This window comes from Pempheris klunzingeri, chromosome 7 (genome assembly GCF_042242105.1).
Source record: "Pempheris klunzingeri isolate RE-2024b chromosome 7, fPemKlu1.hap1, whole genome shotgun sequence".
In the NCBI taxonomy this organism is placed as follows: Eukaryota; Metazoa; Chordata; class Actinopteri; order Acropomatiformes; family Pempheridae; genus Pempheris; species Pempheris klunzingeri.
Window position 1 is genome coordinate 25,582,535 of NC_092018.1, and position 19,098 is coordinate 25,601,632.

The 19,098-nt window shown below is 43.9% G+C and overlaps 3 protein-coding genes across 7 annotated transcripts in view; 1 reads left to right on the top strand and 2 right to left on the bottom strand.

Moving 5' to 3' along the window:
• Positions 1–1,519, bottom strand: part of zdhhc8b (zinc finger DHHC-type palmitoyltransferase 8b) — a 55,887-nt gene extending 54,368 nt beyond the window's left edge. Inside the window, exon 1 of the mRNA XM_070834450.1 lies at positions 1,306–1,519. Within this exon, the coding sequence (XP_070690551.1) occupies positions 1,306–1,409 (104 nt within the window). The 5' untranslated portion in view covers positions 1,410–1,519. The remainder of the gene's footprint in view (positions 1–1,305) is intronic.
• A 923-nt stretch (positions 1,520–2,442) lies between these two features.
• pgam5 (PGAM family member 5, serine/threonine protein phosphatase, mitochondrial) lies at positions 2,443–6,317 on the top strand. 4 transcript variants are annotated; one of them, XM_070833377.1, is made up of 6 exons: positions 2,443–2,927; positions 3,444–3,616; positions 3,815–3,940; positions 4,428–4,516; positions 5,216–5,349; positions 5,786–6,317. In XM_070833377.1, exons 1-6 carry the CDS (start codon positions 2,698–2,700, stop codon positions 5,934–5,936), a joined length of 903 nt encoding a protein of 300 aa, XP_070689478.1. In that variant the 5' UTR covers positions 2,443–2,697; the 3' UTR covers positions 5,937–6,317. The 4 variants fall into 4 exon arrangements, with proteins under 4 accessions (XP_070689478.1, XP_070689479.1, XP_070689476.1 ...); XM_070833378.1 differs by having other exon boundaries at positions 5,219–5,349; XM_070833375.1 differs by having other exon boundaries at positions 3,815–3,939; positions 4,421–4,516.
• Positions 6,318–7,363: 1,046 nt separating this feature from the next.
• On the bottom strand, positions 7,364–19,024 carry ankle2 (ankyrin repeat and LEM domain containing 2). 2 transcript variants are annotated; one of them, XM_070833374.1, is made up of 13 exons: positions 18,956–19,024; positions 16,060–16,569; positions 14,618–14,812; positions 14,070–14,254; positions 13,195–13,383; positions 12,973–13,095; positions 12,511–12,574; positions 11,794–11,973; positions 11,582–11,684; positions 10,917–11,107; positions 9,751–10,621; positions 9,481–9,612; positions 7,364–8,385 (listed from the first exon to the last, which is right to left on the bottom strand). In XM_070833374.1, exons 2-13 carry the CDS (start codon positions 16,556–16,558, stop codon positions 8,175–8,177), a joined length of 2,943 nt encoding a protein of 980 aa, XP_070689475.1. In that variant the 5' UTR covers positions 16,559–16,569; positions 18,956–19,024; the 3' UTR covers positions 7,364–8,174. The 2 variants fall into 2 exon arrangements, with proteins under 2 accessions (XP_070689475.1, XP_070689474.1); XM_070833373.1 differs by lacking the exon at positions 18,956–19,024 and adding an exon at positions 17,709–17,794.
• Positions 19,025–19,098: the final 74 nt, after the last annotated feature.

Here is a 19,098-nt window from a genome sequence, read left to right on the forward strand (position 1 = left end):
GACCTGAGACTGAGAGTGCGAAAACCTCTCAGAGTGCAGCTAAACCACGTTCTATATTTTCCTGCATTTGTCCACAGGAGACAAATCATGTTCAGAAAAGTGAGGAACACATATTGTGTCACACTATTGCATCCAACACAGGTGCAAGCAACACACAGCAGCTCCTATTAGGAGACATGTTGGGTAAAAATGTGTTGAAACTGACACAAATATCTTAGTATGCAAATATAGTGACAGATCCAATATGTCGTCATGAGCCACAGTGACACAAGGCCTTTGAGAGACTGGGGGCCTGGGAGGGGCGAGAAATCATTCAGCAATTTTATGTTCTGGCAGACAAAGTCTAAAGGATGGTCAGATGATCTATCCATACGGTCCCCAGCTCAGGTCCACGTCAGAGATTCCCAAAATGATTTTTTCACCCCCCCCCCCAGGGCTCAAGCAGGGATGTGAGCCTGAGCATTGGCATTGATGTCACTGCTAATCCATTCACCTGGGGGCTCAGACCAGACACATCTCTCTATCTGCTCTTATCTCCCTTCCTTCATCACACTCAGAGCACTAACTTCCTCATTCATCAGATCAGATGGGGGGGGGGGGTGCTACATGACATGCGGGTCCTTGTGATGCAGCTGGTGTGAATGACCCACCATCACCTGCTTGTCAGAAATTCACATGAACCGAATTAAGATCCGTGAGGACCTGTTGGTCAGAGGTCACCCATGATCCTCCTTCCCTCCACAGGAAAGCCTGACCTGCTCTACACACACTGGGTGAGATATGGTGGAAAGCAACTGGACACTTGTGCAGGACAGGAGCACAAGCCTGCACTGATTATTACTCTTCTTGATGGGTTGTGTGACACTGTAACTATCCTGAATGAGTGTGTGTGTGAATCAAACAAACCAGCCTGCTGGCCCAGTGAAACCATTTCTATTGTAACGACTGGCTGCAGCAGTTCTTCCTTTGGAAAGTGAGTGTCTGCGGCCTAAGCTGTGGTCTCCTGCACGATCACAGCCCCGTTAAACTTGCATGGCTTATTGGAAGTTTGCCTTGCACTTATAATGGCTGAGTGCTCTGTCTGAGGCTGCAATGAAAAACTGCTTTATGCAAAAAAAAATCGCTGCTAGATCCCCCGTTCATGTGGATCCACTCACAGAAAACACTTCTTCTGCCTAAGTGACTGATTCCACCCGTGCAAACTTCGAGCTGCTAACCCACTCCTGTCCGTGAGATCTGGGCTGCACACAGTGCGTGAAAATCCCGGCGTGCAACGAATGAGAAGAAGACTCGATGCAAACTTACGTGAAAACGAAGAATAAAGTGGTCGATCCCACAAGGAGTGTGGCAGCAGTGGACACTGGGATGTATTTGGTGGGTTTAAATCTCTTTCCAGCGCTGTTGGGCATTCTGTAATTTCCACATTCCTCAATTATTTATTCCGATTGGAGTCGCATGTAGAAAAAAGATCCAGTGTGCAGTAAGCAGGCCTTGCTGTGGCTTCTAAAGGTACAACCGGTCCGTCTTTGCTATCGTTGAAGCCGCATAGATCCAGGCAGAGAGGAGCAGGAATACACAGGGCTGTGTGAAAGCCTGGAAATCCCACCCTTCCAATCCAGCCCACTGGTGAGGTCACTGAACCGCTTGAAAAGGTGGAGCCTGTGTGCAAACCTCCGGGTGTCTCCACCAGAAAATGATCGGAGCCTTAACGTTGATTATCCTGCATTACGTCGGAGAGCATTAGTTATAGTCTGCACTCGGTTCTTTTTAAGCAGAGGGATATAAAGGCTCCGGTCTCCTGCAGTCTTGCTGCAAATTAAATTAATTTGACATGAAAACGGCTGTCAGAGCCCACAGAGAAAAGCTGTTTAATGTTTAGGAAGCTGCACTTTACATGCAGCGTTGCTTTGCTGGAGGAGAGCTGCACCAAACTTCATTTAGGATCTTGCAGTTTATTGTTGCTTTGCTCACCTATAAGCACACGCACGTGGACATGCCAGGTACAATAGCTTTTAAGAAGTGTCAGCCTCCAATCTTAGATTCGGTGTGGTTATACTATACTTTATTTAAATGAAACTAGAGTTGTTCAGATGATTTTACTCAGTCCATCCACAATCGTCGGTCACCTAAACAGACAACAGGAAGACGAAGTAGCAGACAGAAGATATTGTAAGAGCTGAATTTTTTTTTTTTTGTTTTGTTTTACTGCTTTTGCATGTTGATTTGTGTGGCTTTAAACTGTTCATAATGTCCCAGAAGCTCGTACATTTAGCCCCGCTGGAATAACGCATGTTGAGTGGAGATTACAGAGCAGAAAATAACCAGGGTCGTGAATTTAGGGGTCAGAGCGCCCTCAAGTGGCACAATTCAGGATTTATGCGATTTACAGTTCCAACTGTTTTGGCTCAAGCGAGCCACCGTAATGTTGTGGGATAATGGGATCCTGCCTAGATTAGCTTGCTATCTCCTATGCCGACTGTATTTTTAGTCTCCAGTTTAGAGCCACTGCTCGGTAATATCTGTGCCACAGAAACGTGTGTTGGTTCTTTTATTGGAGGGGGAATTAACAGCCAACCGCCATTTACCAAAAGAAAGCCATACATTTGCGAGGAGGAAACATTTACACCCTGTTAACCGTGAGCGCGTGAAGCTCGGCCAATTAGCTAGCAATAGTTTGCTTCCCCGGCGGCTCGCAGGATGTCGTACAGGAGAACTTTAAAACTTATTTGTGGGTTCGCCGGAGGCTCTGCCGTCCTGGTGTTCGCGGCTGCCGCTGCCGACTCCCGCGGATACTTTGGCGAGCAGCGCGGAGAGGTGGCTAGTCGGTGGTCAGGGTTCACCACCCTTCAAGCTGCGCAGCCGGCGTGGACACCTGCCAGCCACACACCAGCCCCGAGTGGATACTCCTGGGACTTCAACTGGGATAAGTACGTGCCCTTACACGCGTTGTTTCTTCTCTGTTTGGTCAGCTGAATGTAGCTAGTACTGTGATATTTCCTCCATTTCCCTCCTTCCTGTTTTGGACAGATTGAACGCCACACCAAATCACTGTCAAACATACGTCAATTTAGTAACTGGTCTTTCAACCAGGTTGAACTTTAGGTGGATTTTGGTGAAGGTACATATGGGACAAAATGTGAACACTCTGCTAATTGAATTTGTGTTTGGGAAGCACCTGAATTTGTGAGATATCATGATCCCTGTTCTCTGAGCAACAACGTTACTGACAAGTCAGTCAGCCTTAAATAGCTATTGTTTAAAGTCGAGCAGCCTTAAATTGCTATTTTTTTAAATTGAGTTTGGCTTAGAGGTTCTTAAAAACGTTCTGCATACTATCATGCTGACTATCTTAAATGTGTCAACCTGGTGTTCCATCCTTCAATTTAACCATGTGAGACAAAGCCACTTCTAATCTCAAGATCCCCTCGTCTTAATGTGTTCAGGAGAGACCCATCTACGCTGTCCAATGGGAAGAAGAAAGAAAATGCAACTGAAGACCCCAGCACCGAGCAGGACAACGGCAAACCAAAAGCTACACGCAACATCCTCCTCATCAGACACTCCCAGTACAACCTGAGTGGGAACAGCGACAAGGAGAGGATCCTCACTCCATTAGGTCTTTATCTCCAGCTATATCACTTGCACAGTTGTTCGAAACGAGCTTTAATAGGTGCTGTTCTGTCTCTGATAGCATAACAGCATGGACGTACTGTGCCAAACTTTGGAGGAACTACTTGTTTGATTGCCTGTTGTCCTACTCAGATTTTCCCTGACTGTCTGTGTGTTATAATAACCATTGTGTCTCTTCTTTCAGGTCGCGAGCAGGCAGAGTTTACGGGCAAGCGGTTGGCAGCTCTGGGACTGAAGTACGATTTTCTGATCCACTCCAGCATGGCCAGGGCCACAGAGACGGCACAGATCATCAGCAAACACCTTTCAGGTAGTGGATAGATGCACACTGGGGTGTCTGTCAAAGCACTATTTCACTTCATAGGATTTCATAGGATACATTTTCTATGAACAACACTGTCAGTAAACCACTAGAACTAAGGTTCAAGGTATTGGTGTAATGCTGCTTTTGAACTCCAGTGCATACTTTAGATGTTAGTGGTATATTGTATATCCACAGTCATCATACATATTTATATACGTGTGGTTGTTAAAAGTACCTGTGTTTGCACCCTTAATATATCAGGATTTACCCTAGTGCAGTACATTTTCAATTTAAAATCCATGTTTGATCTACACTTTAAGTTGCTGGTTGATACGTTATACTGTCCTGTTCATATCTGTTGTAACCTCTTATCGTTTCCTGTTTAGCAGCTGAGATTGCGTACAGTACCCGTCACAGCTGGTGCAGAAATACTGAACAAATCACAAATGTATACTGACATTTTTTCCTCGCCCCGATTGTATTACGGGTCCAGGAGTGGAGCTGTTGAGCTGCGACCTGCTGAGAGAGGGTGCACCTATCGAGCCGGTTCCACCCGTCACTCACTGGAAGCCCGACGCTGTGGTGAGACACGCTACACCCACGCTCCCTGCAGAGTGGGCTGCAGGCCTGATTTTCTGTATTTACGTATCCTTGTTTTGATAACTTTCTGCTGGCCACATGTCTGTGCAGGTGTTCTGTCAAGTGCTTGTTAAGGCTTACAGCTGCAAAGATCAGCCAATACATCAGTGCAGTGTTGCAGGAATGGCTCAAAGGAAGAGTTGATTATCAAAATGCCAACAGTACGACAGCTTAGGATCAATCTTTTTATCATCCTATTTATTATAGGTTATAGTTTATTACAGTTGACGCATTTAAATAGACATTTTGCCATTCAGTTGGTAAGTAATATTTGATTGTTGAGGAGTTTGGTTAACAAACTGCAAAAACCTCCCCCAGTGATTTCTAGCCATGCAGGCAGTTTTGGTTTTCTTCACACCTTTGAAAAACCTCAACAGCTAACATAATTAGATCATTAATACCAACAAAATGAGACCGAGAGCAGTGCAGCAGCAGGTTTGCGACCTCAGTGATTCAGTGCTGAATTAGCCTTTAGTAGAAGTTGCTTTGTCCACATAGTTGGCCTTATTTTGGAATGAAACTCTTCATACATTCCCTACAATGCACTGCGGCACCATGTATTGACTCTGTACTGACTGAGGGGTTCAAACAGAATCCTCTCACGTGACAAAGGTGGCTTTCAACCTCTCTACCGTCCTCCAGCAGTATCACGAAGATGGAGCTCGCATTGAGGCAGCCTTCCGCCGCTACATCCACCGGGCTGACCCCAAGCAGAAGGAGGACAGCTACGAGATCATCGTGTGTCATGCGAATGTCATCCGTTATTTTGTGTGCAGGTTTGTGTTGCCGGCGGAGTCGGTGGTGGCGCACTCAGCTCAGGCCAGAGTCTGGCCTTCTTGCTTTGCCAACCATTGTGTTTAAACTATGCTGCAATTGTTTTTCATATTTTTGTATTTGACTGAATATGTGCTTCACTTGTGTCATTGTGCTCTGAATGGAATCTTTTAAAGAAAATCCCTGTTTAATGCAACTATTCTTGCTGCCAAATACACACATGTGCATTTCCTGGTGACTGCTTGTCCTGTGCGTCTGGTTACAAGGGACATTTACTATATGTAGTTAGTTATAACAAGGGATTAATATCCTCCCAGTGGCTACTTACTGGACAATATCACACATGCACACAAATCAGATCATTTGTTAAATACATGCCCTGTGAAGATGCATTTGCTCCAGGACTAAGCTGCTCATATCTCTCTGTTCTTCTGCCAGGGCTCTGCAGTTTCCCCCAGAGGGCTGGTTACGTATGGGACTGAACAACGGCAGCATCACGTGGCTCACCATCCGCCCTAGTGGCAGGGTGGCCCTCAGAACTCTGGGAGACACAGGTTTCATGCCCCCGGACAAACTAACACGGACCTGACGGCCCAACACTCCGCAGGTTTCTGGGTCGTGGTGAGAAGCCCGGTCAGCTGGTCGCAGGGTCAAAGCTCAGTTTTCTCCTTAAGTGTCTTGAAAATTACTGTTGTTGTTATTTTGTATTTGAACCACCATCACATCATGAGAGAGAGAGCCTGTGGTTGTGATTACTTCCATGCCATAGAATGCCAGCAGAGGTGATTAACAGCTGCACAGCAACTCCTGAATGTAACGGAGGATTTTTTCCGCAAATGACTGATTTTTAAACCAAAAGAAGTTGTATTTGTATAGCTGTTGTAAATGCGAATCGTGCTCTCAGCTTTGTCATGATGGTACGCTGAAGTGTGGTACGGTCCAGCAGTAGTAAATAAAATGATAGCTTCCATTTCTCCTCTTGTTTCTTTCCTCAAATGAATTGAGATTTCTCCAAAAAGCACGGACACATTGGCAGTAAAGTAGGAGTGATGTTTTATTGATTAGTTGAAAGCAAATGAGGTCTAGACATACAGAAAGAGAATTCACCATGAAAGTTAATTTGTAATAAAGCACAGAATGCTAAAAGCACAAGAAGCATGTTTTAAGTTTTTTAGGTGCATTTTTGCAAGTTCCACATTCATAAACATTCAGAGACCAGAATTAAATCTGTTGTCACCTCAGAGCACAACGATGACAATACAATCTTCTCAGTGAAGTAGTTTGTGCTCTCGGATAAAGGTTAAGTTCACAAAAAAATTTACATTCAGAACACTTGTTTCTCTCGACCTAAGTGGAGTGGCGATCTGAAACTTTGAAATGATTGGCTTTTTTGTCCTAGACATAGTTGACAAGCCCTCATACGGCGGTGAATTCATCCCTAAATTACAAATAATTTGGATACAGCAGGTTTTTGCGTCATATGCCATCATTTAATATGTTCTGGAAAACTGCAAGAACCAGTCACGTGTGCGCAAGTTTACTATTGGCCAATCTGAACAACCTAAGAGATTCATGACATAAATTTGGGCATTAAAGCTCTATGTGCTAGTTTTGAAATTAACACTGAATCAAACTACTTCTTGTACAGTTAAAAGTACTGCTGATCCCACTGGGAATCAGCGCCCAGCTCTCAGCTCATCAGTTGGGTTCTCTGTAAGCGTAAGGCAGTTGTTCCTTAACATGGCCATCATAAGCAAGTTAATTCTGTCAGGGGTCTGTTTTGGAGTCTGCCACCTAGTGGTTGAAAATAACTTGATACTGCTTTAAGGTGGTCTCAGACTGGGCAATTTATATTTCGCCCTCCGCACAAATTGGAAATTACACATCACTTAAGGGTGTTTTGTCATTCATACTCAAACTGTGAGAGATGCTTGTGAATGAAAGATATTTCAGAGAGAATAAAAATTGCACAGCCTCAGGCCGCCGATAGTGGCACAAAGGAAAAGTCAAGACATGTCCAGGAACCACCGAGAAAAGATGGAAAATGTATGCATTTATTGAACAACAAAATAAAAACATGGAGGGTCTGAGTCTTATCAGTTTTTCCCCATGTTTGCCGTGATCATCTGTGACCGACGCAGCCAGTGAGGTCGCCATTTCCAGATGTTTCATGTATGAGCTAGAGAGTGTGTCCAAACTGACAGAGAACTGGTCCATCACTTCAGAAAATTAAGGCAATTCCTGAACTGAGGAAAACATAGGAAATGGCAGTCGGTTTTAACACCATTAATAAAAACATTTAAATTTTGTGCTACTGACCAACATACAAAAAATAACTTTTAAAATATTGACATTTTTACTTTTTTTAAGAACGTCCTCAGTGACAGAATCCTGTTGAGGATTCCACACTAAGGTTTTTGTGATGAACTAACTTTGGGGAGTGCGGCTTGTATTCACGATATTCAAAAAAGTTGACTGAGGCTATGATACAGGTGCTTCACACTTGCAACATATAACATTACCATCAATTCAACATGGTCCACACCCATACAGTACATAAATTATCAGGGTTTCTTCTTTCCTTTTTAAAGTCTTGAGTGAACATCACAACCCAACGTGATGAGAATTCCTGTGTTACATAGGAGTAGTACCATACATCATTATACAAATCTTCCAGACACTTGTGCATATTTCTGTTAGGTATGTGGTTTCTGAGCTCTGATGTGGCCACCTCGGTGCAGCTGGAATTGTAGTGGGAAGGGGAGGGCGGCGTTAGGGCTTAGAGAGGGTATGGCCGTAGTGGTGGGGGCAGGGGGGGAGTGGGCAGTTAGACTGGTGGCTCATTTAAGTGCTTGAGGCGGATGCGCTGGATGTAGCTAGGGTTGGCAGGGCTGTAACGGCTGGGGCTGAAGTCCGGCGAGGCGGTGTGCCGGGCAGGACTGAAGCGACCAGAGGGAGACATCAGGCCGCTGACCGGGGAGCCGGGGGTCTGATGCGGCATCCTGAGTCGAGGTTTTACCACCGCGGGGCTGGGCCAGCTAGACACACATCAACACCAGTCAGTGGTTACATTTACAGTATCGTTCCTTTGCTACTAATGCTGAAAGGTAAAATTAGTAAAGATTTTATTCAAACGTCTACAACCTGAGACCTGAGCTGATATTCAGGCTTCTATTGTCCCGCACGTCGACAGCACGTTTCAGAGACATTAACAACACCCAAGGCGTGATGTTCTATGACTCACTTCAACTTTTGCACATGAAATAAACTTTTTTTTTTTCTTTTGCATCTTAACAGCCTCTTCCCTTTTTCGGTCAGTGTGTGGGGATTTTCTACAAAGAGATGGGACTGTTGATTTTACGCTACTTTTTAAAAAGCCTGAAGAGTGGAAACTCTTTCACAGTCGTTTTTCTTGTCTTATAAATTCTCCAGAACAAAACGCTCCACCCCCAGTCTGCAAAACTGCAAAAGCTGAAGAGCATCTCTGCACCAGACAAATCGGTAGAATTAGCACACTCCTATATTTTGTAAAAATGTCTGACTTTACAAAAATGACAGACAAGTTGTTGTTTTTTTTTTTCAAACAGACAAATCAAATATTGGGCAGTCATCACTGTCCACATATTTGTCATTTACTATTTCAGGTTGCTGGCCAGAGAAATCCTTTCAGTGTGATGTAGGAGGACTGTATGAACGACCCAGTGGAGACAGACTGTAAAAATAATACGGCCTTATGTTAATGTATTTAGTCTCTGCTTGAATGGACAGTTTTAGAGTCTGAATACTGTTTCAAGGCTTGAGATTTGTTAGTACATTTATATTGCATAAAGCATTCAGCTTGCAGTCTATCTAACAGGCCGGTATCTGAAGACAAAACATGTAAATGTCAGTGAGATCATGGTCCAGCAACAGGCCATGCATTTCTCTCACAAAATTAAAACTGAATTGTTTCTCCACACAATAACTAAGTATTCCAGTATTTAGCGTTTAGTCTGATTTAACTGGCCACTGAGACCATAAACCTCTGACTGGGTGGTGGTGGTGTCCTCGGGTGGGACAGCATCATAAACACACAGTAAAATAAGCAGACCAATAATAGAGAGTGACAAAAGGTGTCAGCCAAGCCCACTGACCTCTGCATGTCTGAAGCAGAGTACGGCTTCATTGTGCTCTTCCACTTGTGAATGCTGGGATACTTCTGGGGATCGAGCTCTATGCCTTCTATTGCAGACAGCACCTCTCTGTCCAGCTTTGTTGGCGAGTCCCTGTAAAAAAAACCACAGGATTAATCTACTGTATTATTATCATGAATTAACATCGTCTTAACTGACTGTGGCTCTAAGTTCCTTCAACATCAACCCCAACCCCATCATGCCCTCTGTAGGGAAACCAGCGTGACTCACCCATCAATGAAAAGTCCTCTTCTAATGTGCGGTGGGGTCCTGGGTACAAACTCATTGGAGTTATCTAAGGACTTATAGGAGGACCCAGAGGATCCTGAGCTGCTCAGGTCCCTCCCCCCGTGGTCCCATGACTTGGACCTAGCACAGACGTTGCGTCCCCCTGATACTGACCCCCTAGTCCTGCCCTGCACCTCCAGGCTCTCCTCCGTTTCAAAGTACTCCTCTGAGCTGCCACTGCTGCGCCTCTCCTCTGACCCTCCTGCCTCCGTTCTCCAGCCTGGCCCCTCCGCGGTCTCACCGTCCTGACTGCTGTGACCGAGAGACAGGCGGTTCAGCCCGGAGCCCAGCTCTGTGAGTGAGGTTGAGCTGTAGGAGTCCCGGACCTCCCTGTGCCGGCTCCCGCCACTGCTCCTCCTCTCCCTGCAGCTGGTGGGGCTGTCCAGCGGCTCTTGCAGTGACATGCGCTCAAACTCTACCATGAGGTTGGAGATGGGCGACAGCAGGCAGGACGAGGACGGGGAGGTGCGAGGGGCTACTTTATCTCCATTCTGAGTCCTATCTCTGGAAGAGGGGCACACCCCATTTTTGCAGACAACGCCGGGCGACAGGAGGCCGTTGTCGCAGCAGCACAGCAGGTCCTGCTCGGCCGCAGTCTCAATCAGATCGGCCCCGCGGTGGTGCAATTTGAGGGGCAGGATGTGGAACTCACGGCCACCCACTGCTCCCTTCAGGCCGTCCTTGGATGCAGCAGAGGAGGTGATGCTGGTGAGTGCTGCGTTCTGCCGGTTCTTCATCTCCTCAAGGCTGATGTCATCACCCTCATCCAGGAAGGCACCAACAGAGATGGAGTTGCAGAACTTTTTGGGCTTGCCTGCAACCAGAGACGGTGAGTCAGCACAACGGGTTTAGAACTAGTCATCATTACAGGGTAGATTCATCGTATCATTTTTCATGGCAGGAGATTAAGTAGCTTAGCAAAAACCTCTGTCTATTTCATATCTGACATGAGGCAATATCTGAGAACATTACACTGATGATTACACCACAATGCCAATTGACAGGCTGAGTTAGACTGAGCTGGAATCTCTGCAGCCAATTTCTTATTTCAGCAGTTAATACATTTTTCATGAACAGCGGCTCCCCGGATACAGAGCAGGTGAGGGTACCTGGAGATGGGGTTTTGAACCTGTTGCTGGTCTCATTCTCCCCAGGCCCTTCATGAGCCCGTGTGCTGAAATCCCTCTTGTTAAGGTACTCTTCCAGCTTGCGGAGCCCCTCCGTCGATGACAGATCCACAAAACTGTCCAGAAAGTCCCAGTACTCAGCCCATGGGTGACCCATCCCACGAGCCAAGTCTCTGTAGACAAAGAATGAATTATCATCTAGACTATCACACATAAAATTCAGCAATATTGCTGTATTTATTAGTCAAGACACTGGTGTCCTCGTAGTTGCTGGAGCATTAATAAACCTTTCACTGACTGACTAAAAAGAACACATAAGTTTGAATTTCCCTGCAACTTTTTAGACTGATTTATGTGTGAGACACTGTTAATATTACTGCATTCAGACAACGAATTCAGATGCTTTTGATCATTTCAAGCCAAGGTCTTCATATATATTTGATCCAAACAACAGTATTCATTAATTACTGTATTCTTCCTCTACATTTATAACACTGAGGATAGGCTAAAATGTAGATGCAAGACAGAGTGGAGAAGATAAACATGTTTATCCTACAACTGCAAGAACGAGCTCTTCCCAGCAGTATCACCCTTACTGTTGCTTATGTTATAAAGACAACATAAGCAGAGTAAAGTTTTGGACGTACCTGCCCACTCTCTCTGCCCCACGGTCAGGATCAGACTTCAGAATGTGGTGGAAATGCTCCGCCCTGTCTCTGGGCGGTGTCTTCCAGGACCGTCGAAAATCATCTGCCTACAGGGGAAGACAGAGTGTTTGTCACTCAATTTGTTCACAGACCCAATGCAATGATGTGGCGATGGACTTCAGTGAACACAGGCAGGTAATGAGGTAAAGAACTTGCTTTAGAGGGACTCAGCGGGCCAACAAAGGCTGTGACGGTCATCATTGGATCTATCGGGCTTCTTGTATGCCGCTGGAGCAGTGAGGGACTTTCTGAGGACTCAGGTGACCACAGTGCACCAATGATGGGCTGAGAGGTGTTGTCGGTTGCCCTCAACAAAGGGACATAGCAGCGGTCTGTGAGAGAATGGACAAATTTAGATAACATGTTTGATGGACTTTTAGTCACCACATGCATTTTTAATCAGGGTGGCCCTGGTGGGAATGAATCCATAAACTAGTAGTGTCCTTCAAAACAAAATCAGATTTGGTGTATTGTCAAATATCTGTTGCATATGGTGCTGCCACTCAGGGCTCAGCATACAGATATACAGAGCCTACTGCAATGTTCACACACCAAAGTCAGTACAGTACAATCTTAGACTGTAACTGGCACATTTATCCAACTTCTTTTCACACCCCAGACTGGCTCTCAAGTGACTGAACAAAAAACACACAACTAGTTCTTGTTATATCCATCAGTCATAAGCATGGAGGGGATCATGTATTTGGTTGGGTGTGTTCAGCAATTCTTGCTATCAGTCAACAGGACAGAAAAACTAAGAGGAAAAATGTTGAGGCAAACAGCCAAATTCAAACTACATGCTGTAACATGTTGCTTCTATTTAACCAGGCCTGTGTGTGTGAAATGTTTTAAGAAATGTGTGCCCTTACCCTCCAAATATTCACTTATCTTCTGCTTTACTTCCTGGGTTTTATTTTTTCTGCTACAGATTAGCTGTGGAAAAGAAAGAAAAACAATTGGGATACAACAACATACAACTGTTGCTGTATTAGCTGGGGAAAGAATTTGCTCATGCTCGTCTATGTTTAGCCTTCAACGTGCAGTGAATGATTGTTGCCCAAAGATATAAAAAGCAATCTAAAAGGTCACAGCCTCAAAACCACAGTGAACATAACTGCATCTCCCCTTAGCAGCTATTGGCAGGACCAGGTCAGTGTTCAGCAGTACTGTACAAGCTTGAGTAGCTGCTAGACAGCTCTCATACGTATGTGTACACATTCATGAACACTTTCTGTGTAATAAGTCCCAGCAGGACAGCCCTGGCTACACTGAAGGTTTTTCTTACTAAATGTGCATTTTAGTAAATAAGGGTTAAAAATAAAAGTCCTTACATCACAAGGCCTCTGGCCATCCTTGTTCTTACAGTCCTTATAAACGCCAGGATGCGAGCACAGGACATTGACCACCTCTGGGCACCCAAACTTACAGGCAAAGTGGAGTGGTGTTTCAAAGCCCTGGAACATACAGACAAACACAGCAGGACACAATATAAACCAAGCCCATTAGCTACCTCTTGAAAGAATTGAATCTGCTATTGGTGGTATGGAACTTACAGCCTTATCTGGAGTGTTGAGGTAAAGATCTACAATGTAGCAGATGCGTTTCTGCAGCATAACTTCCTGGTCGTCTGGGTACATGAGGCGCATAAACTCGGGGTTTTCCAAGGTGTCAAGCAGCAGCTGGGCGATTCCTGCCTGGTTCTCCTTGGCTGCCACGTGCATTACATTGTACCGGCAGCCCTCCTAACCAGACAAAACAAGCTGTATGGATCAGGACATAATCCTCTTTAACCTCCTATCAACAGGAAAGGATGCTTAATTTTGTCCAAAAGCAGCATCTGCCCTTAAAATCACCTGCCGAAGTTGGGGATTTATCACCTAACATTTATCTCATATTTTTAAAGGTTCTCTATGCAACATTCAGAACATTAACATGGTATAAAAAATTATTTGTTTTTTTAAAGCTGCAGTTGAGTAACAGCAACCTGAGCAGAGTATGAAGTCAATCTCCCTCTGTGTGTGTCAATCCTGAAAGTACATGAGAGTCTGTGAATTCTTCCCTGAGTGAACCCGTAGCACGGTGAAACCATGCTGAAAAACATCTCAGAGCTGCTGCCCAGCGACAGACTCAGCTAAGCTACTAAGCTAACACAGTAGCCCAAAAGCTGAGAGAGGAAAAGGTTGAAGTAAGAGGTTGTGTAGAGACGTGGCTGCAGAGCTGCAGTGGCAGGGGTTGGGGGAGGGGAGCGAAACATTTGTTTTGGACTGAGACTGATTATTTATAATATTATAGTAGCATCAAATTTGCTGGTTTAAAATAGCAACATCTAAAGACTGATTTAATATGGTAAAATCTGAATGCAAATGCAGCAAACAATGCTGCCACTTGAGCACCAGAGTCGACCAAGAAATTCACTTGATGTTCTCACCTGCACAATAGTAGGATTATCTCCTGAGCCAATGAGATACCGTGGGTTGGTCATCACAAGGTCACTGAAGGCCACTTTGTCGCCCTTTTCCACAGCTTTCCTCAGTTTGGCGGTCAGGTCCTGTGTGCGTGGGCTCTTGAAACTGTTGGCCCGCTCCCGGTTGATGGTATCAACCTCCATGTTGTCTGGTGTGAAGAGAGCGAAAGACAGACATTGCTGTAAAAAATGGTGCGTCTGTTTGTGACACATGATATCTCTGATACAAGTGACCTCACAAAACATCACGATTACCTCACCGCTATAGTGACAGTGAAAATTACAATGATCTGTTCAGAGAAGGCACTTAAATTCAAAGCAGCAAAAAGATGCAAAAAAGTAGAAAAATTCACATTATTACTGTGGATAAAGATCTGCCATACAGTGCTCTATCAGACGATCAGTGTGCCAGACTGTGATGAAACCTTGATTGAACTTCTGACAAAGTATGTAACGGACTGATTGATAAGGGCCCTTCTACAGTAACATTCTCACACAATGGATCTACTCACCTTTGCTAATGACAAGACCTGGTTTGACAGGAGAAACACAGGGTGTGGATTTGTTGGGAGAGGGGAAATAGTCACAGATCCCCTTCGCGAACTTCTCTGCATCCTCGCGGTGGGGAAAGGCTTTGAAGCGGGACCCCTTTATCATCTTTAAAACTTGAAGAGCATCTTTCTTATCTGTGTACACATGTGCTCTCTCTACAGAAAAAAAACATAGAGAATCAGCTTGTTTTTCCATTTTCAACACTTCCTTTAAAAAGAGTGCCTGGTTTTTCTTGTTTCATTCATTAGTTTGTCAATGTGACTTTCTAACCAATGGTTGAGGGAGTTTTTTTGCTCCCCCCCTTCTATCCAGTCAGCCTGTAAAGTCATATTTTGATGAGAAGGATCTACAAAGTGCCACTGCTTTTGCAGTTGCAATGAAGCCTTTCCTGACAGATTAACATTACCAGCACTGATTTTTGTGGTCACTCAAGATTAATTTAGATCAATACTCTATTCCAGAGAGGTCAGTCCTACTGCCCTGCTGCTTACCATCGATGACATAACAACAAATATCTTCATCCACTCAGCAAACAAATGTGGATGTCAGACTACATGAACAGCAAGTACTCAAATACAGAAACTAGGCGGCATAGCAAACATCACAGATAAACAAACAAGTTAAGCCTATCAAAGAAAATAGCACTCAAAGGAGTTATGTATTCTTCTAAGGCTGCAACAAAGAGAAACCTTCAAGAATTTATATACTCTGATAAAACTGTTGCCATTTCTTTAAATTGTTGTTTTAATTCAATTTTAATGTACATATGTATGTTTCTATCCTGTAGTTGTAACAGATGGCCTTTATTTGATAGCAGACATTTCAGAGATGGCAGGAAATAAGGGGAAAGAGAAGGTCCACATCTGGAATCAAACCAAGGACATTGTGATTACAGTATACGGGAAATGTCTTAACCACTGAGCTACAGCCATTTAAGTGTTAACACATTACTTCCTCAATGTCAACGTATTATTGTTGAACACCACTAAATTAAGTTAACTCTGAATGAGTCACTGTTGTGTTTGGAGTGCAAAGCATTTATTTATGTGTAACAAAAAAGATTTTATTCATCTACCTCACTAAATCATTGATATGAAATGATGAACTTGAACAGTGGTACCCAGTAAACTACAAAGCTAACTATTTTAGTAGATTTTTATGTTTAGACTGATGATCCATGTACTATGTTTCCTCCTTCGTTGATTAAATTCTGATTTTGTGCAATGGTTTAGAGGTATTCATTTATTTAGTTACTACACTTATCTAAACTCTTTCACTCTTTCAATTCCAAAATTCAACACTATCTGGTACGTGAACTGTGATGAAACTTTTGCAAACTCACGATATGCAACACTGAAATCTGTATGACACCACACAAAGTAACAAGATGAGCATCTCTTACCATTTCTAGCCAAAACATCCTCCCACGGTGGACATACTCCATAATAAAAGGTTGGAGACACTTGTTCCTGCCGTGAAGGGGTTGCGGTTTCGGACTGAGAGTTACTGCCCTCAGCAGAGCTGTTTGAGGTTGTCTTCACTGAAATCTCCTCTTCCTCTGGAGGGTTGAGACCCACACCGTAGCCAAAGTCCAACTCCTCACTGGCAGCCTCAATGGGGTTGCTGCTTGCAGCAGTGGTGGGTGCAGCTGCTGCGGTGGCACATGACACAGGTTTGGCATGATCGGCAATGGTTGTCGCACTGCCCAGGACGCCTGCTGAAGAGCCGCTGTCCAATTCATTGGCACTGCTCTCTGGCCCGGCCAGGACTCGGGCTAACTTCCTCTCAAAGGTGGCTCGGGTGGTAGCTGTGATAGGGCCGCACTTGAGGTCTGCTCGGGCAAACTCCTCTCGCAGTTCATCAGCACTAAGCTTCCTCAGCCTGCTCAGAACTGCCTCCATGCTTCAGCTCCCTACAACACACCACGCAATACACTTCAGCAAATTGACCAGCAGTTGTTAATAAACCAAACACCCTCCATGAAATGTGATATTCAACATTAGTCTCTTTTTTTGGTGTTACTCAAGTACCAACAATCATAATGTATAATTTCTTGTCTCAAATAAGACTTTTACTTTTACTAAGTGAGATTTCTTCCAGAATGATGCCTTCAATAACAATTACTAATGCTTAAAAAAAAGTTGATGTGAATATCAATATTGATGTCTTCTGGCTTTGCTAATGGTCTACTCCATACAGGCCCATCACCATTACTTACAAATGACATCCATACATTAAGAGAAAAGATTCAATTTTAGTACTAGCCTATAATCAGCCTGAACGCATTGCTTTATTTAATTTGGTATGATTGTGTCAACACAGCTCGGTCGGCATCACTCGCAAAACCACTAGCACATGAACCAAGACACTGATGAAAATCTAAATAAAATGACAAAGTCAGTTTAACAATCAAACAATCCAACAACTGCAACTACTTGGTGTGGACGTAAATAGTATATGACTTCACCGAGCTGCCATACATCGTAAAACACAATACTGACTGATTTTACCAACAAGGAAGCCCTTCAGGGCAAAATATTTCCATGTAGGCTGCATAAATCTTTTGCAGAGCTCATGTGAGCTCAACAGCTGCAAAGTCTTTTACAAAAATAAATCCCTGTAATGCTATACAGCAGGTGATGCTGAAGTTCCTTATACCACTATTATTAACCCGACACGTATCTTATCAGAACCAACCACACTTGAGTGAGACTCTGCTAGCATCTGCTAGCTAGCTTGCTAACCAACAAGTCAGCTTTAACAGCCGGGAGCGTGCAAAGTTAGCATGAGGGAAACTACTCAGATGAAAATCAAAATTAAGCGCAAAGCACGCAATTTGTTGCGGATCAACGATTACAAATACACAGATATCTGGATAAATTATTACAATATTGGTCGGTTCATTCCCGTGCTGTCACGCCCAAGTATGTCATTCGAGGTGGGTTTTCGAGCTCTAACGTAACAAATTTGATACGTCTTGGTGGTGATGATGCCGATAAAAATCAAAGAGTACGTAATGACATCTAGTAACAAATGTGTCCCCATACTTACCAAGGAACATTTTTATTTAATATACGCGGAGCTTTGAGAAACCGCTGTTAGTTTTGCACAGATAAACTGTTGGATAGACACAAAGCTAGGGACGGTCTGGAACAGTCTCATTGTTTACAACATGTTCTGCGCATGCTCAGTTTCAAGGGAGGGAGCACGCTGCATTCCCGACCTGTGGGAAAATTCTAAAGTGGACGCCTTGAAGGTGACAGGCGCCGTACATAAACTGAATTATCACATTTCTCTTTCAAACACTACGCAGTGACAAACTATCTGCATGATACCTCACAGTGGTATGTGACACTATTCTGAAGAAAGTCACCACTAAAGTCCCTCTACACAACGCCAATGTTTGTATCATTGCCGTTTATTTCGGTAATTACTACATTCAAATGAAACGTTACACAAAATGACTTGCTGGTCCTTGTGGCTGACAAATTCTGAACCTGGTTTATATTTAAAAGAAGTTACGTTTGACATCTTTACACATTTGATGTTAAAAGCCACATCACAACGAATGTAGTTCGTTCTGTAGTACAGAAGTTGTCGTGCCTTGCCGTGACGATCGATTTTATTCTCACAAAACTGGTCCAATATTAAAAAAATAAATAAATAAAAAGCTAAAGTCGCTTAAAACTGTATTTTGAGAACGTCTCTTATATTTACGAACTTTCCCCAAGTTTTGAATGTAGCATCATGCTCTCCCTTAGAAGACGTGACTAATCCAAGGAAACGATAACAAAACTCATGACTAGATTTGCTGGTTAATAACATGTTTGTCTGTTTAAAAGAATAAAATGAAGAATTGGTGTAAATGCAATGTTGGTATAAACACCACGGTAAAGAATATTCGTGTTGGCACTATCCCATGCATACAGGCCAACTTGGTCTGGCATTTATGAGGCGAGGCAAGCCAACAACAAGACGTGACCATTCTGAACAAAATATAGTTACCTAACTGATGTTATATAACGTTATATCATTATCTGCTTAAGGTGGACGCAAAGAAAACGAGTAAGATTGGACACACAACGCACCCTAGGAAGCTGAGTTTGACAGGAATGCTAACAGTCATTAGCCATTTAGCAAGACACGAAGCTAATCACTCGTGCCACCGGTTAGCCATAGCAAACGTTGATATGTGCGGTAAGAACTCAGTTCTTGTCTTCTTACCGTACACATGTACCATAGTTAACTGCAGTGCACTGCTTGTTCAAAATGTTATCATTAAATAGTGACATTCCCACCTCCTCCTCCTCTCTCCCCGGCTACTGTTGCTAGGTGTCTTCTCACCGCGATGGTTTCAAACAGCAGAGGACGAGGACCCGCGTTTGTCTAACATAGTGCCTGAGCAAAAATAACGACTTTAACGTGGGGAAATAGGACAGAA

Coding starts and splice junctions, on each gene's coding strand:
- pgam5 (XM_070833375.1), top strand. CDS start 2,698: ATGTCGTACAGGAGAACTTTAAAACTTATTTGTGGGTTCGCCGGAGGC. Junction 2,928..3,443: donor TGGGACTTCAACTGGGATAA/GTACGTGCCCTT, acceptor TAATGTGTTCAG/GAGAGACCCATCTACGCTGT. Junction 5,350..5,785: donor ATCCGTTATTTTGTGTGCAG/GTTTGTGTTGCC, acceptor TTCTTCTGCCAG/GGCTCTGCAGTTTCCCCCAG.
- ankle2 (XM_070833374.1), bottom strand. CDS start 16,558: ATGGAGGCAGTTCTGAGCAGGCTGAGGAAGCTTAGTGCTGATGAACTG. Junction 13,096..13,194: donor TCAACACTCCAGATAAGGCT/GTAAGTTCCATA, acceptor TGTATGTTCCAG/GGCTTTGAAACACCACTCCA. Junction 11,974..12,510: donor GATAAGTGAATATTTGGAGG/GTAAGGGCACAC, acceptor ATTCTCTCACAG/ACCGCTGCTATGTCCCTTTG.